Raw genomic sequence first — 19037 nt, 5'->3', positions numbered from 1 at the left:
AACTCACCACAGGAGAGTTCAATTCCAAAGTAAAGGAGAATCACCTGCTTGAAATATTATTATTTCTAACAACTTCTGAAAGGTGCCAATAATATTGTCCGTGCCATTTTAGGATTTCTGTGTGGAATAAGCTAAGATTTAGTAATTTTTTCAGTTTTTTTGGTTTTGTTCCACTGCAAACCAAAGAAATACAAATGTGGATACCAAAATATTTTTTAATTTCAACAATTTTCTGGAATAAATGGTGAATTATTTGAAAAAAAGTGCAAGGGTGCCAATATATTTGGGTGTGTGTGTGTGTGTGTGTGTGTGTGTGTGTGTGTGTGTGTGTGTGTGTGTGTGTGTGTGTGTGTGTGTGTGTGTGTGTGTGTGTGTGTGTGTGTGTGTGTGCATGTGTGTGTGCGTGCGTGCGTGCGCTTATGGAAATGATTATTACCCTCGCCAGAGGAGAGGGTCTGTCTGTCTGTCTGTTTGTCCGCACAGAATAAAATAATATGAAGCCAATATTTTTAGCCACGACTGTATATCTTCCCGAGTTCGTTGTTTCATTATTAAATGTCCAGACAGGCCTCCCTTGTGGGTTTCATAGGGAATGTGTGGATCTATTAAAGGTCCTTCCCTCCTCTTTTATCTATTAAAGGAGATGCGCTCACCTTCTCTCGAGCTGCTGAGGAAGCGCATCATCCCTCATTAGCAAATGCGTGTCAAAACTCCGTTCAAATCTGCGTGCCAAAACCAAACTGCCATCACCGTCGCAACATCGCCTCAACCACAGTTCAACCACCGCAGGACTACAAATCACTTCCAAGTCACAACTGCCTACCTCCACCTCAAGACAAACAACCATCATCTCGGCTTATTTGCTCCCCATTCACTCACGCCTGCACCACAAGACAGGCTCAAGCACGACACCACTTCAACAACGGCACCTCAATCACTAGACCAACACAACCACTTCAATCACCGGCCTGCGCCTCACGGCCCGGGCATTTGGGCGGCAAACGTGGAACAATATTCATCAGCCCCATGTTAAACCGGGAGCTGAGACCCGTGACACGTCCCAGGAGTGACCGAGGACCTTTTCTGACAGACAAGCTCGTGGAGAGGATGATCCCACATGGAGGCTCATTTGGGACAATGAGCATGCCACACCAGGACCAAAGGGGAAGGGAGCACATGACCTTTGCTTCCAGCGACCATGCCTGGAAAAGGCGGAGCAACACCTTTGACCTCCACCAGACCCTGGCCCTCCCCAGATGCATATATTGTGTATCATCTATTTGTCTGGATCAAATGAATAATCGAGGAGAACTATTAGAGGAATTAGAGAACTGTCTGGATCAAGCATGGAATCGTCTGGATCTCGAAGGAGTTAGAAATCTAGACTGAGAATGGAGAGGAGCAGAGAGGAATGTGGGAGGAGCACCGGAGCAAGCTGGGTGAGCGATTTGACTCTAAAAAGAGCAAAACAATTACTCCCCATTACCCTTCTCTTAGCACAGGGAAGCATCGGACTTGTCAGTCCTCGCGCGTTGAGCAATGAGGTTGCCCAAAGCCTCGCCATGCTTTTGTCTGTCTAAAACCAGTCTACCTTTACCTCGGGTGTGAGTCTGATTAAGTGCCAATGTTAGGTTCGATAGATAAGATTATATGGGGGGGTTATTTAGACGAGCAAGATCAGCACTGTCTCCTTTGCATTTGTACATTGCCGCACCACACGAATAAATGCCTTTGCCCTGCTGTACTTTGTGAATAACACCTGATTGTATGAATGTGTCACATACCTTAACTTGCACTGCTAGGCAAATGAGTACACATCGAGGGCATGGTTCCCGGTTGGGCAGGCCACGTCACCCCAAGGTAAATGGTGTCATTTCAGATGTCAGACGAGGGACCCTGGTAGATTTAGTCATCTGATTGGCGTTCGTGGTTGGTTAGCTACCGAGGATTAGGAGTTATTTGCAACCGGTGGCCTCAGGATCGGAGGTTGAGAGAAACCTGAGGAGTGTCCCCTCGTGGAGAACCCCACACCACGGATCCGTAACAATATATTACATGGTAGATATGCATGTATGTATGTATATGATGAATGGACATGTGTAAAGTCTTCCCATAAAGTTTCATGAAAGGTGAAGCCGACTTTGGCAACTGTGATTTCACAACACTCGAAATGTACGTCCATGTTCCTTTGTAAGCCAGAACACATTATTTGGCAAATCTTAAGGGTGACCTCTCCATCCTGTGGCCTTCCTCAAAGTCCTTAGGTCTGGTGCAGTGTCCCCCCCCCCCCCCCCATTCCTCTCCCTTCCTCTCCTCCAATGGGATCACAGCTGACTCCACTTATTAAGACAAGGCTGAATGTTCAACGATTTCCTTCAAACCCCCTGTACCTAATGTCTCAACCTTATCATTGGATGCAAACCTGAGTGCAAAATCTGCTTTTTCCGAGGCTCAAATGGCCTTGTAAAAATGCTTGCAAAATATAATCTTACCACCATTTTAGATTCCATAAAGAAATATTATTCATGCTTTCCTTTAATTTTTCCTCAGCTGTGGTCATTGCTGATGCCAACCGTGCCCCTTTCAGCACGCATCAGCAAACAGTGGGGAGACATTGGTTTCCAAGGTAATGATCCTCAAACAGATTTCCGTGGCATGGGCATGTTGGGCCTGCTTAACTTGCAGTAAGTATTTATGCACACTGTTTTGACATTCCTCTTTCTCTACTTTTATCCTTTAACCGCTGGAATAACGAGCATGATTGTGCTGATGGAATAATTTTTTTCTTCTTCTTCTTCTTTAAATTGTACTGCTTTCAGCTTTTGGTGCTTTTGATCAAAAGCAAAGTGTTTGTTGCATGGTAGGGGAGGAGGGAGGAGTTTTGTCGATGTAATAGGTAAATTTATTGTTAACGAATGTACTATAAATGGTGAATACTACTATATTTCAATTGTGAATAGCAGTGTATTGATCATTACCAGTGTACAGTGCACTGAAGAGTGCAGATCCTTATTCGGATAATATCCACAGAAAAGCTACAAAACATGATGTCTCGGATGCACAGAGTCCAGGTGACATTGGTAGTCCAGGTGACATTGGTAGTCCAGGTGACATTGGTAGTCCAGGTGACATTGGTAGTCCAGGTGACATTGGTAGTCCAGGTGACATTGGTAGTCCAGGTGACATTGGTAGTCCAGGTGACATTGGTAGTCCAGGTGACATTGGTAGTCCAGGTGACATTGGTAGTCCAGGTGACATTGGTAGTCCAGGTGACATTGGTAGTCCAGGTGACATTGGTAGTCCAGGTGACATTGGTAGTCCAGGCGACATTGGTAGTCCAGGCGACATTGGTAGTCCAGGCGACATTGGTAGTCCAGGCGGCATTGGTAGTCCAGGCGGCATTGGTAGTCCAGGCGGCATTGGTAGTCCAGGCGGCATTGGTAGTCCAGGCGGCATTGGTAGTCCAGGCGGCATTGGTAGTCCAGGCGGCATTGGTAGTCCAGGCGGCATTGGTAGTCCAGGCGGCATTGGTAGTCCAGGCGGCATTGGTAGTCCAGGCGGCATTGGTAGTCCAGGCGGCATTGGTAGTCCAGGCGGCATTGGTAGTCCAGGCGGCATTGGTAGTCCAGGCGGCATTGGTAGTCCAGGCGACATTGGTAGTCCAGGCGACATTGGTAGTCCAGGCGACATTGGTAGTCCAGGCGACATTGGTAGTCCAGGCGACATTGGTAGTCCAGGCGACATTGGTAGTCCAGGCGACATTTGTAGTCCAGGCGACATTTGTAGTCCAGGCGACATTTGTAGTCCAGGCGACATTTGTAGTCCAGGCGACATTGGTAGTCCAGGCGACATTGGTAGTCCAGGCGACATTGGTAGTCCAGGCGACATTGGTAGTCCAGGCGACATTGGTAGTCCAGGCGACATTGGTAGTCCAGGCGACATTGGTAGTCCAGGCGACATTGGTAGTCCAGGCGACATTGGTAGTCCAGGCGACATTTGTAGTCCAGGCGACATTTGTAGTCCAGGCGACATTTGTAGTCCAGGCGACATTTGTAGTCCAGGCGACATTGGTAGTCCAGGCGACATTGGTAGTCCAGGCGACATTGGTAGTCCAGGCGACATTGGTAGTCCAGGCGACATTGGTAGTCCAGGCGACATTGGTAGTCCAGGCGACATTGGTAGTCCAGGCGACATTGGTAGTCCAGGCGACATTGGTAGTCCAGGCGACATTGGTAGTCCAGGCGACATTGGTAGTCCAGGCGACATTGGTAGTCCAGGCGACATTGGTAGTCCAGGTGACATGTGTAGTCTATGTGACTGATGAAGATTCAGACACAGTCTCCCCTCAAACAAGATAATGTATCTTGAATCGGAATTTGAACAACACATCTTATCCTATTGCTACATGGAAGGGGGAGGTGGGGGATCCAGAGATTGTGCAAGAATAGTATGGACCATGTGCTTGAGTAGGGTAGAATTACACCTGTATTAGGGTACTATAAATTGGCAACTGTGATTGTGTGCATGTGACAGAATTAGGGCCTTTATAGAGCAGAGTATAGTACGGTTGTATTGTGTAAAACCTCTTATGCAGGTGAGGTCAGGTGGAGGACTTGTTGTATTTAACGCCAAACACACTTTAATTTGATGTCATCATGGGCTGTTTGCCCAGACAACTGGAGGCTATGGCGGTGCAGTGAGTTGCGGGGCCCTGGATGGCCCTGGATGGAGGCGGAATGTTTAACGGGGTCTCTGCGCTGAGGGGCAGGACAACCCGGAAGTCAGCACTGCCCACTAGTAGCGGACAGCCAATGATGGGATCAGCTGCATATCAGAGGGCACTCCAAAAGGCCTAAAAGCCATGTTCACGAACTTGAGTTGGACGTTTAGAAGAGATTGCACATCTCATCTTTCTGCTTCGTCGCTCCTTGAGAAGGACCAGTGGAGAGACGCGAATGTCACCTCCTCATCCCCCCCTCCCACCCCCAATTTTTGTTCTGTTTTTACTGCATCACATGACACCATAAAGAAAACAGTCAGCAGAGGGGTTTGATGGAGAATGTTTGAGTTAAGCAGGAACTTGTAGCTTGCCTTAAATAAATTAGAGATGCAGTGACAGTGCAGGTGCAAAACATGGTAGACATTGATTTAGTACAAGTTGGGTTTGTGGTGTGCCTGGTGTGTGGGTGCAACCCATGCAGCGACATAACCGCCACAGACCACCCTCGTATGGTGCCCTGTGCACCGGTGCACAGCAAAGCATTGCCAACCTGGTGACCAGGCTGAAATGAATGGTAGGACAAGGCCAACACGATTGACATACCACCTTTAATTATTTGTTTATTTACATGCACTTTACCATCTTCACTACTAACATCAATAACGTCAGAGAGCTGTAGGGTTCAGATGACATGCATCAAAGGTAAGTTGGGGCACAAATTATATATATATGCATAATCTTAGGAATTCTTCACCTGTTGCTTTTTTTCAGGGTTGGGCCCTGCCTGTACCTACAGGTAAACGGTTAATGTATAAATGCTGACAAGGTGGAGACAGATTGACAGTTGAAGGAATAATGTATTGTGTGGGCAGGACCGGATGTTTGAAAATGGTCGATTTGTTTGGAACCATAGTACATCAATGTGCCTAATCATGCAGCTGCACCTGGTCTGTGACTGACTAGGCCAACTTTTACGAACAGAAGGCCATGCTTTGCTTTCAGATACTTTGCATCACAACACCAGAATGTGGCAAGAAGTGTACTGTCCCATTCTCTTCATCCACAGTATGGGTGAGTTCTGTTTAATTTAATGAGTGCTGAAGGTTGACCGTCTTGTTAACCTTTCTTTGCTAATCTTTGCACAATAATGTGTGTTTGGGTGCGCAATTGCATGTGCACATGCATAAACTAGGGGAGAGGTGAGAGTGCTGAACGGGATTGTGGAGGGATATTTTGTACATGGAAGTCGGACTGAAAAGAAGTGTAATAACTTCCCAAATACCAGAATTGATATTATCTACTATATAAGAGATGTCTGTCTGTATGTCTGTCTGTGTGTTGGTCTGTCTGTCTGTGTGTCACCATTTTTCTCAGAGATGGCTGAACGGATCTTCGTCAAACTTTCAGAGGTTCATCAATCAGTGCCTGGGGGGGTTTTAGGCAAAAAAAAAAATGGGAAAAAAAAGATCGTTCGATAGTGCCTTAGCCTTTTAAAATTAATGGCAGTTATATACAAGTACACATTTGCATAAATAAATACAAAACAATCACCAGACATTTGAATACAACTAAAGCAAACAATTCCGGAAGTGTTTTTTTTTTTTTGGAATACAGAGTCGAGGCTCTTGAAAGAGCTAACATTTATCAAACAAACAAATCAAACAAACAAGTAAACAAAGTATATAAAAATGGGAGCGGTCAACAAGATGGGGAGAGAAGGGGAGGAAGCACACAAACACAACATTTGAGGGCAGGGACATCGGGAGATGTGTGGGAGGCAGAGGGCCTGGGGGGAGGCAGAATAGGTATAAAACGCAAGGACACCAAGTACTTCCAGGAAAGAAGACAAAAGTCACCTCAAAAAAGTGGATTTGGGGTGAAATTAGCGGGGGTAGAAAAGATCAAGGTTTTGGATTGGGGAAGATAAGAGATGGTGGTGAACAGCCATTTTAAAGACCTGGAGGGAGGAGTGGGATTGAAGAGTGAGGGAGTTTGTTCCAGAGGCGGGAGAAAAGAGGAATGAAGGAGTGAAGGTGAGCAGAGTGTCTTGATTTTGGCAGTTTAACCATAAGAGGGTTGCAGGCAGATCTTGTGCGACCTGCAGGAATATTTGGGGGACAGAGCCCAGAGAGATCTGGGGGAGCAAGGCCGGAGAGGAGTCGGTAGAAGATGGAAAGACCACCAACCTGCCTACGGTGAGTAAGTGAAAGGCCCTCGGAGATAGCGTAATCGCGGGAGATTCCAATGATTCTGAACGCTTTGGTTTCAACAGTGTGAAGACGAGCTAGGTGTGAGGCAGGAGCACCAGCCCAGAGGGGAGAGCAGTATTCCATTGAGCTGCGGATGAAAGCCTTGTATGTGGTGAGGAGCTCAGGTGTGCCAAGGAAGGACTTCGCACGACGGAGGATGCCCAGTCGGCGACTGGCTTTGGAGGCCAGCTTGGAAATGTGTTTTTGCCCAGGAAAGATCATGGCAGATAGTGAGACCCAAGAGATTGAGTGACAGAACTTCTTGGAGAGGATTGTTGAGAATGTAGATGGGAGGGTTGTCCAGTCGGTCTTTTCGGAGAGACATCGTAAGATTGTGAGATTTGTCAGGATTGAAAGACATGTTCCACTTGTTTGACCAGTCTGTGATTTTGTCCAGGTCTGCAGAGAGTGAAGAGGCTGCAGACGGCCGATCTGAGCGATGAGGAATGGAGCGGCAGAGAGTGGAGTCATCAGCAAAGAGATAGAGAGGATTTTTAAGAGAGTCGGAGAGATCATTGATGAGGACCAGAAAAAGCACAGGGCCCAGAACACTACCTTGGGGAACTCCAGCAAGAACAGGAAGGGGAGATGAGAGAAATCCATTCAGGGCCACACGTTGACTACGACCAGAGAGGAAGTCCGCAAGCCATGTGTGGAGATTTCCATGGATACCAAAGGAGGAGAGTTTGGTGAGCAGAGCGGGCTGCCAGACCGTATCGAAGGCACGTGATATGTCAAGGGAGACAGCTCCAATTTCCTGTTTGGCATTGAGGACCTCCATCCATTGTTGAGACGGCAGAAGCAGCATGTCCAGAGTAGAGTGACCTGGTCTGAATCCAAATTGATGATCAGAGATCAAGCCATTGGAGAAGAGGAAGGATTTGATATCCGAAGCAATGATATCCGAAGCCTCTCCTCAGTGAAGGACACATGAAAGCTCGCTTGGAGTTTGCAAAAAAGCACCTAAAGGACTCTCAGACTGTGAGAAACAGGATTATGTGGTCTGATGAAACCAATATTGAACTGTTTGGCTTCCGTCTGGCCACTCTGCCATAAAGCCCAGATCGGTGGAGTGTTGCAGTGATGGTTGTCCTTCTGGAAGTTTCTCCCATCTCCACACAGGATCTCTGGAGCCAGAGTGACCATCGGGTTCTTGGTCACCTCTCTTACCAAGGCCCTTCTCCCCCAATTGCTCAGTTTGGCCGGGCGGACAGCTCTCGGAAGAGTCCTGGTTGTTCCAAACTTCTTCCATTTAAGAATTATGGAGGCCACTGTGCTCTTGGGAACCTTCAATGCAGCAGAATTTTTTTTTGTAGGCTTCCCCAGATCTGTGCCTCGACACAATCCTGTCTGAGTTCTGTAGGCAGTTCCTTCGACCTCATGGCTTGGTTTTTCTCTGATATGCATTGTCAGCTGTGAGACCTCATATAGACAGGTGTGTGCCTTTCCAAATCATGTACAATCAATTGAATTTACCACAGGTGGACTCCAATCAAGGTGTAGAAGCATCTCAAAGATGATCAAGAGAAATGGGAGGCACCTGAGCTAAATTTCAAGTGTCATAGCAAAGGGTCTGAATACTTATGTAAATGTGATATTTCAGTTTGTTCTTTTTAATAAATTTGCAAAACTTTATAAAATCCTGTTTTCTTTTTGTCATTATGGGGTATTGAGTGTAGATTGATGAGGGAAAAAAGGAATTTATACGATTTCAGCAAAAGGCTGCAACATAACAAAATGTGAAAAAAGTGAAGGGGTCTGAATACTTTCTGAATGCACTGTAAATATGTATTTTTCATTTTGAGGTAGAATTTTAAATGCTACCAATTAGCGAAGTTGGTTATACCAGGAGCCATCTCCGATTGCAGCCCTCGAGTTGTGGTTTGTATTACGTAACCCCCAAACTCCTACCTCACATGAACCAATGTATGAACCAGCATGAATCCCCCACCACTCTCTCCCAACCTTTTGTGAATATAAAATATTTTTATTTGTATGTAAAATCACGACTACATCGGTGACATTGACGGCGTCTTACACATCTTCTCCAGGGATTGATTTATAATGTTGGTCTTGGAATATTTCCCCCGTTCTTCTTCTTTAACCCTCTGGAGTCTACAAGCCGATTCTATCGGCTTCACGCATGCGCCGAAATGTCTACAAGCCGAATTTATCGGCTTGTAGACTCCAGAGGGTTAAAGGTGAAATTTACAAGTCGGTGTTTTTAGGTCAATTTTCTGCTTTGAATACTTTACTCGTCTCTTGTTTGGCCAATCCTTCAAACTACTTTCTTGGTAATCTTCACTCTGTGAACATTTTCTTTTGAAAACTTTGTTGAACATTCTTTCATCGATTCCCACCCGGAGTATCCGTGATGTTCATCTCCCCAGTCTCATTGATTAACCTCCTGTTTATCCACCTTCCTCGGTATAACCGCACGGTTATCTTTAACACTTCTGCTTTTCTTCTTCCTATTGAATTACTTACGTATTTGTTCAATCCCTGTGTTTCAATCAAAAGTGGCAGTTCACTGTGAACCACCTGATGTCGACCTGCAACACTTCTGTTATTTTCATCTTTTTCGAATATTGTTATTGGTTTATTCAATGTGTGCTTCTTTGCTGCCCTCTGACCCCAGCCTTTTGCCAAATTCAGTGTGTAAAACTTCCATTCTTTCCGGTAGAATGAGGAACTAGTCTTGCTCACAAAGTGTGGTGTTGATCTGCGCTCGCAGACAGGTATACCAATTACCAATGGATGAAATCAACAAAGCTATTCTATTCCATACCATTCCCCTTTTTGCTTGCCTGTTCTCTCCCAGGTTCTCTTTTGCCATCGTAGGGATTGACCTCACTGAGATGGTGTACACGTTCCTGCGCAAGGGCACGTTGAAATGCCACATGTACAATGTTGCTCCTGCTGCACCGAGCCTAAGGGATGTCAATGAGGTGTTTTGTGAGTATGCTGACATTTCACATCCCATTCTATTTGTTGTAGTACGCATTCCCATCACAAATAACCACCTGGTTGGATAGGGCCCGCAATCACCCTTTTAGAGGAAAGTGGGTCGTGACGTTAAAATAATGACGCATCCATTGCATGCACTCGCCACTTGGTAACGAGAGTTAAACCATTGAATGAATCCGACAGCCTCAGATAATGTTTTGTGGAGGTCGGCCAAGCCGTCTTTTATTCAATAAAGAACAGACATTGCTTATGGCAACACCCGCTAAAAGGAATGTACAAGATGACGGTCAGACTCGTCAATACCTGCTCCCTTTGGGAGTGAGAGGATTCGTTTTCAGAATTGGCATCGTTTTCCCACCAGCAGGGCTCGGTGTTTCGATCACTTGCATTATTCCGCATGTACAGAGGAAGCATCGCGAGTCGTCCCCTCACACTCACGGGGGATTTATTTAATGCTCACGACCTGACCCTGGGTACCCTGATCACGAATAAAAGATGGTGGTCATCAGCATAGCCGTTCTTGATTCCATAAGGACCAGACATACAGAAACACTGACATTGCCTTATTTTATTTGCTATAGTAAGATTGTACAGCTGATGGGAACATCATGCTTTCTCAATGTACAAGGATTAAAAATAGTGTAGCAGCATAGAAAACCTGTTGTGCATTTTGTGATACAAGCACCAAATTTGGCACAAATGTACATTAATATGTTGCGAACATTTTCAGATATTGGGCCACTTGAAATTCCGTAATTTTTTTTTTCAAATTTTTTCAAATTTCGTAATTTCAAATTTTTCGGGTGACACCGTCACAATTTCGGTCTTCGAGGCCGGCCGATATAGTGGGGCGGCTTAGCCCAAATATTCAAAAGAATTGTGCATTTTGTGATACAAGCACCAAATTTGGCACAAATGTACATTAATATGTTGCGAACATTGTGTGGTCAGCAATGAAGACGAGAGTCTGAATTACATGTATGCAAAAGACCTTGTGAACCAGTGAAGCAAATACACGGGTAAGCATGAATTAAATCTAGGGCATGATATAATTTCCATGATGTTTACCTCTACACTCAATGGTGGAAGGAGGTAATGTTTTGATCCCAGCTTGTCTGTATGTCTGTTTGTCTGTTAGTCCACAAAATTCCAGACAAAGCTTGTAGTAGTGGTAGTTGTAGTGGTAGTGGTGATAACAGAAATTGTTATATAGAACTGAACTTATATTATTATTATATGCAGAAAATAACTTCATTTCTATATGCCCTGCAGTGGACAGGTTAATTGGTTTATGCACTGAAGGGGTCACCCTGGTGTGCACTGCTGTGTTCTGCCTCACTGAGTTGTTCAGGTATGATGTACTCAGCACAAGCTTCCGGTCGGCCCGGAGGTGGGGGTGCGGGGCCTGTCACGGAACGTCAAAACAAACCTGCCGGGGCCGCCCAAAAGTCGGGCGTGAGGGGCGCGTCCACTAATGGAACGCCTCTCGCTTCCCAGATCGAGGGCCACGTGGTCAGGAGAACCTCGTCCCTTCCGGTCACACTTTGCCTATCGGCCGGCCTCGAAGACCGAAATTGTGACGGTGTCACCCGAAAAATTTGAAATTACGAAATTTGAAAAAATTTGAAAAAAAAAATTACGGAATTTCAAGTGGCCCAATATCTGAAAATGTTCGCAACATATTAATGTACATTTGTGCCAAATTTGGTGCTTGTATCACAAAATGCACAATTCTTTTGAATATTTGGGCTAAGCCGCCCCACTAAAATTACTTTGAAGGTTCCTTGTATTGTCAGCCCAGATCATATCTGTGACTTGCTACAGTTATCATGTAAACCTGTACTGTTGTACTCACAACCTGTTTCACAGTCGAGTTGTCAGCGAATAAACCATCTCCCGCACCAGGTGAGGAGGGTGTATGGATATGGAACCCCAGGCGGATTAAAAATAAAACATGCCAAAGGCCAGGGTAGCTCCTCGTGAGCCAATGGCCATCCATATCCGGTGGCCAACTGTGGCCTGCCATTGGGTTACCTATTTATCGGAGGTTGGTGGCAGGATTTGCACTCTGGACACTGTAAAACACTTCATTCTGCAACATTCACGAAAATAAATTAAACTCAGAAAAATCTGTTCTGTGAGAGTAATTCCTCAGCATCTGCCCTTCGCTGGGCAGCTCACCGGATGACGAGACTGGGGAAAAGCCTTCGGGACCCCCATTCTTTGATGATAGGAGAAAAACTATGGGACAACCTTGCTCGTTTGGATTGTGGTGGTGGTGGTGTGTGTCATTGGTCATTTCCCTGGTCTCTGTGTATATGCTCTGACTGAGGTGAATTACTTCACCTCGAAGGATAGGCCGTGCCCTACTATTGCTTCTAGTGCCCCACTATTGCTTCTAGTGCCCCCCCCCCCCCCAACAAACCTCTGACACTATATTTCTTTGATGACCTAGGGTATCCTGAATATGAAATCAAATGTTAACATTTCACAAGTTGGGACCACTTTGTCATTTGGATCAATATTTAGAGGTAACCTCAAAACTTGCTGTGGTCGATTCGCGGTGCACTCAATTTCCATGTTTCATACTGTTATGAGTTTTGGGGTAGTGATATATAGAGTCAGGTAGATCTGTATAGGTAGTGTGCTCCGATTATCGTGATAGGGAACCCCACATGTAATTTTGTTTCGGCGGTTTGTTCACGTAAGTGTATCTTTGTGATCATACAAGGATGATCCTTGTGTTAGTTATCGTAGGGATTATGCCAATTCCCCGGCTCGTAAAACCTTGTGATCTATCCTTTGTCCCTTATGGCACTGCACATAAACACTAGTGAGGAATCCCACCATTAATAGCACCACACATACTAATTAAACATCCCCCCATAACAAAACCTAACCGGAACTCAGATGACACACTTGGGCTGACAACCCCGAAGCTACCATCAGGCAAGACATACTGGGTAATGTATTCAATATCATGAATGGGCACAGAGGTCATTCACTGGTCAACGTCATCAATCTTTATCACTGTCAGTGCTGTCTCCACCAACCTGATGTAGGATATCTGGCATCTCTGCATCCGTGTCATCTGAGTCCACATTGGCAGACTCTGGTGGTTCATCGATGATACTGATGAGCTGCACTGGTGGAACATTTTCCTATGTACCATAGTGTCTCCAGCTTGCCATCCCTCAACTCCCATCCATTACATCTGGAATATCTGGTTTTGCGATATGGGTGCTCTTCCAGGTTCCAATCGGATCGTTCACCCACCACATGTGCTGCTCTAGACGATTTGTACATGGTGGTGATGTTCTCAGATCCACATCATTTGAAAGGTTGAGTTGATCCTCCTTGGCTCATTCATGCGGACATGTTGCAGTTCGTTGACCTTGTGCACTCCAGCCTGACCATACATGGCACAAGTGAACACCGAGTTCATCAATTCGGTCTTCTGCCACATCCCACGTTTCTCCCAACCTAGACAGTACAGCAGAAGCCTTTTGGGTTTTTAGCTCACCTGGAAGTTCTCGGGAGCTTATGCGATGGCGCATCGTCTGTCCGAAAATACTTGCAACTTCTTCTCCGAAACTGCTGAAGGGATTGTGGCCAACTTTGGCACAAATGATATTTGTTATGTTGTGACTAAAGTTGGTTCATGGCATTAAAAAAAAATCGAGTCCTGAGGGGACCTATTGGGGGTGGTTCACCTCCAAAATAGGTATTTGATTTCTTCTCAGAAACTTCACTTACAATGCCGATGAAACTTGACCACAACGTTCCATTTGTCACCCATGATGTACCAAGGCTTGTTCCTGGCATAAAAAAAAAAATCAGGGTCTAAGGTGGTCTATAGGGTAGTTGCCCCCCAAAATAGGTATTTGCTTTTTCTCAGAAACTACACACACAACTCTGATGAAACTTGACGACAACTTTCATCACCCGTGTTGCACCAAAGTTTGTTCACAGCATTAAAAAATTGGGGTCTGAAGAGGTATATGGGGTGGGCGTGGGAGGTATAACTTGTTTGACTCACAGGTAGGTGGAGGGTGGAGGGGGAGCAATTTGATATTCTTCAAAGTCGCCAACTTCAGCATCAATTCTGCAGGTGAATGCCCATCGCAGGATATGTTTTTGCTCCACATCATATCACATAAGGACAAACTCGAGCACATGCGTGCAGATGACCTCACTTTATGCCCATTGTCATTTAGCTGTTCCATGAGCTGAGACCCTTGTATAAAAAGCCTGTGTGTCCTGTGGAAGCAGGTGTTGGGCGAAGAGGTGAGACACGACAAAAATAACAGGTAATGGACTGAAAGGCCACCAATCTGCAGGCTCTGGGACCCGTCCCTCAGTCATGAGTACCAATGATGAGGGCCTTAGACTCCACAGCCTCAACAAGGGCAAGATGGGAAGCAGCAGAGCCATATCTGGGTGAAGGCCTTGCACATGGAGTTATAAGGTGCGAACAGACTTTACACTGAGATTCAGATGCCAGATTGGATGTATTTGTCCAAAGTAGGTTATAGCCGATGACCTAATGACTATCTCTCTCCCAGAGGCTGTGGACATCCATCACTTTCTTTTTTAATGATCTCAACACGAGAGGATATGAAGTAAACAGATTGTTGCTTTCATTAAAGTTTTAAAGTGCACCAACGAATGCCGAGGGACCAGACCCCCGTTTAACACCTATCAGAGGGACGGTACACATTGATGAATCGCTCTACCTGTGAAACATTGGGATGACAGTTTGTACCCGAGACGAGATTCGAACCCGACCTCGGAAAGATGACAGGCCGAGGCAACCCACCTGGTGTTAATTCAGTGACATGGCAGGGCCTCAAAGTCAGGACCCTAATATCTCAAGGTAGACACCTTAACCATTAAGCCGACACCAGGCCTAATTTTATTTCTGCTTTAACAAAATGGTAAGCAGATGCTTTTGCAGATATTGTATCATGTTGCTCATTATAGTTTGGAAGGTCTATAAGAGCCGTAATGGCGGGGCGCATTATTAGAAAGAGAAACATATTCAAAATTTTAATTTCGTTGAAAATAATTTTTTTAATCAACTTATAAAAAGAAAACTCCTTCATTTGTTGATGATTTATGCTTGTGTGCTCTTGGTTATATTACTATAATTCACCAAATGTCCGTCCGTCTGTCCGTTCGAACGTACCGCAAAAACGGCTGAACCGATCGCAACAATATTTTGGGTGGGTAATCCTAGGACCCCCTGGAGTAAAATAGGCTGTATTGTTTTTCCAAGTTTTCCAAACACGATGGAATAATATTTACCGATATGAACAGTGATGTGGCTTTTATTGAAATTCTACAAATACTGTTTAGATGTTGATGACAATTATCAACCTGCCGTGAATGCGGAAGTGGACAGATGACGGCAATGCGCCTGTTTGATAATATCCAAATACAACCGTCATTCAATAGTAATGTTAAATCGTCAAACGTTAATCGTGTGAATTGTTTTGTTAAAGTATCAATTGACGATTGGAATTGAGTGAACACAATTACGATTTTGAATTCGTAATTGTATTCACCCAACCGTACGGAACATCACATCAGGATTTAAATATTTGTTTACGTCACGAATGTTGTTAAAAGTTCATTTTTTTATATTAATGTTATTTCATTTGTGATTGTAGTTATGCTGTTTGGAATGAAAAAAGAGATATCGAGTTCAAGTGAATGATGAAATGCCGTGACGGTTTCTGCTTTCTAAACGTGAAATTCGCGGATCGCCATATGCAGATTCGCCATTGACTGGGTATGGAACAAACATACCCGTTTGTTTGCGAACGGGTACGTTTTCATGGAAGTCCTTCACGAACTTCCTGTCCATGTCTGACGTGCGACTGAAGATGCCACAGGAATGTGGAATTTATTGGTTTCATGCTTTAGCATTCGCCATTTCTGCATTGTTTGTTGCTTCTGGCCTCCCACCCGTGCGTAGCACGGGTACCTCACTGGTTAGTTAAAATTGAAGCATTGTCATCAACGGTTACATGTACATCCAAAGGTAACCATACCAATTACGCATTGTAAATGATGTTATAAGTGTTTGATTCATTTATATATATTTAGATGTGATGAAAGACGACAACCGTGATGTTACATGAATATGGAGACATTCTTTCCGCTACATTTCTCAAAACACAAGGATATCATAGAATGCCATTATCTGCCGCTACCTCCCATGTGTTACTTACTCCAGCATTGTTCAAAGCAGCGAAGGATCAAATGTGTGGAATATTTTTCTCGAATCAAAATGTACATTTGATAATAAATGGGCTTTAACATGCCATTTCTCCTGGGTTCCACGCAGGTATCCTCTTCTCCGACTTTGACAAGTTCTGGAGGGAAGCAAAGCCAAGAGACATTATGGAATTTGCTGCTGTCAGAGAGAACTTTCGAGTACACATGGAAAAGTGTTTGGAGAACCCAGTACAAGGTCTTGTCATGCACGACACCATCACCCAGTTTGAAAGTTAGGGTTCGTGTATACTTCGCGGAACACATTGAACACTTTTACAAATACGACGTAGGAGATACGGCACCACGTCGCTAATGTTCTTGGACAATGCACATAAACACACTCGTACACACCCACAGTGTGTACACACCCTCACACACAACCTCCCGCACACTCGTGTAACAAACGGATTATGGTGAAGACATTTCCTAGTTTAATTAATGATGGCGTGCTATATTTATGAACATGAAATGTGTATTTTTGAAGATGTTTGAAATAAAATCTCTGGATTAACAAGTCCATGACATTACATGTTATGTCGTGTTATAATCCATGTTTGATATTAAAATGCACTGTGAACACAATTATCCATGTTTTCTGCTGTTTCGTTCAAGTTAACTATTATCAACAGATGATCTTTTGTACCTTCTATTATAAAGCACACCTGAGTAATATCAAGGTGGAGAAAATTAAACACACAACACCGATACTGCTGCTGGGTTTAGTAATTGGTATAAGTTAGATATTTCTTCTCACTTCGGTTTGGATGATTTTGGGAGAAGATGAGGTTTTCGCAGGAAGCATTTGAGGGTGTACGTGGTCTGTTGATACCTGTAGATGGGACCAAGCAAGACGAGGGGATTAACCACCAACCCCTAAAATCAATAAATGGCAAAGAACAAAAAGATTGATAACTTTCCAGAGAATGGCTTTGATTCCAGAATCTTGGAATATAAATCCTTCACACTGCTGTCTCCAGGTGGATTCAAACATGACCTATGGGATGCCAGTCTGGTTTATCCCCTGGGGGAAAAGAGCAGATTGTTGAATTCCACTGCACATTTGTGAATTGGGCAGTGTAGCCAATGGACTGGCAGGATGGCCTCGATGTACGCAAACCGACCTCAGCTTTCAAACTTGGGTTTGAATCTTGGCCCGGCCATAAACTGTCATCCCGGTGTTTTGCAGGATGGTGATTCGTCAACATGTGCCGTCCCTCTAATAAACGTTACACTGGGCGTACTGTCTGCCAGAATTCATTGGTGGACATTTAAAGATCTCAGTGTGCTTTGTGACGAGCAGGCGAGCCATCGCCAGCACCCTGAAGAAATTACAAATTCCTGGTCTAACCAGCAGAGGGCATTGCATCAGGGGCACAGCACCGGCCTCAGCCAATGACGTTACTTGTAGCCATATGCTGATACGAAAGAAGAATACATATAAAATGATGTACCTGGGTAGTGCATGCAGAGAGTTGAAGCATTGGGGAGGGAGGGGATGGTGCAGGTGGGGGAGAGGCCTTCTCAAAGTAAGGCAAGAATAAAGGGTGAGGGGATGGTGAAAATAGAGGAAAAACATTTAAAACTAGATATCTGTGATCGCCAAGAGTAACAAATTCACATTGGCGATCACCCACGACTTATCCTTTGCCCGTGACCCCATTATAGACATTTTTGTTTTCAAACCGCCTTACGACCTTGACCTTCAACATTTAGGGCTAGAGTAAATTAAGAAAATGGGTCCATCTCCAACCTATCCATGAAATGTTACCATGACAATCAGAGAAACATTTTTCAAGTCGTGATTTCAAAAGTGTTTTTTGGTAATTAGGTCACAATCTGAAAAAATTAGGTCAAGGACACGAATCAAATATCAGATCCACAACTTCAGTGCAGCTATGCTATTATGATGCAAGAACAACTTGGACGGCCAAACAGTCTGACATTCCATATTGGCAAAATTGAGCGATAACTAAAAATGCATTTTGTTCTTCGGAACGCCATTTGACCTTGACCTTTAACCCGGAGGGGTATGATGTAAATTAAACATAAATGCATCTTGAGGGTCTCGAGGGCAATTGATCTCGAGGGCAATTTCATTCTGATCGGACAAATCTTAGTCGAGTAATGGTGAAAATGTTAAAATGCCTAATTGGGGTATGATCTTAAAATTAGGTCAAGGCCAAGAAAATTATGTCAACTCCACATACTTTGTATTCCCATTATTGAAGCAAAATTTAATTCCGAAAGTCCCAACTGGACCCCGAGATACAGCTTAGAAATTGGGGGTGCGGAGATATTGGGGGTGCATTACACGTCACGCAGTGCAGGAAGTAAATAAAATTCAAAATGGTGGTTTACAACTTCCTGGGGTCTAATAAACTCCGGTACCATACAAATTGGGGGAACTAATTGTAGAAACAAACCCTTCAACAGGTATAAGCCTTCCTGCACCCTCTGGAGTATGGAGGGAGGCTAAATTAGACACATCCAGTGGTGAAGGATGAAGCTGGAAAAGAGTGTAAATAGATTTTTAATTCTCAGTTTGTAAATGTTAGCTTTTAGAAATAGGGTAGCTAGTCGGTGAGGGAAAGATTAAAGCGGCAGTGCGATGGAAGAAGCAGAAAAGTGAAAAAAGGTAATGGCTGAGGCCCACTCACTTCATTCCACCATTGAGGCCTACACTGCTATGCAAGTCTTAAACACATCCAGGAGTTAGAATACATGGATGTTCTGAGCATCAACATTTTATTCCAAGTCTCCATTAGAGTTTCTACTATTATAATAACGTTGATTGCACTCATTGACAAACCTTGTTTCTT

At 44.4% G+C, this 19037-nt stretch overlaps 1 protein-coding gene across 12 annotated transcripts in view; it reads left to right on the top strand.

The window, feature by feature from the left end:
• The window catches only part of LOC137417805 (ELMO domain-containing protein 1), a 106358-nt gene extending 89558 nt beyond the window's left edge, over nucleotides 1–16800 (top strand). For 7 of the 12 annotated variants that reach the window (XM_078775411.1, XM_078775412.1, XM_078775414.1 and 4 more), the window contains 4 exons: nucleotides 2551–2684; nucleotides 5723–5791; nucleotides 9791–9924; nucleotides 16289–16800. In XM_078775411.1, the coding sequence (XP_078631537.1) occupies nucleotides 2551–2684; nucleotides 5723–5791; nucleotides 9791–9924; nucleotides 16289–16455 (504 nt within the window). In that variant the 3' untranslated portion in view covers nucleotides 16456–16800. Of the gene's footprint in view, nucleotides 1–2550; nucleotides 2685–5683; nucleotides 5792–9790; nucleotides 9925–14208; nucleotides 14385–16288 lie in introns of those variants that run through there. The other 5 variants (XM_078775407.1, XM_078775409.1, XM_078775408.1 and 2 more) reach the window with 2 other exon arrangements.
• Nucleotides 16801–19037: the final 2237 nt, after the last annotated feature.

The sequence above is a fragment of the Myxine glutinosa genome, chromosome 4 (assembly GCF_964187855.1).
Source record: "Myxine glutinosa chromosome 4, kmMyxGlut1.1, whole genome shotgun sequence".
Classification (NCBI taxonomy): Eukaryota; Metazoa; Chordata; class Myxini; order Myxiniformes; family Myxinidae; genus Myxine; species Myxine glutinosa.
This window is presented reverse-complemented; position numbering and strand designations above follow the sequence as displayed.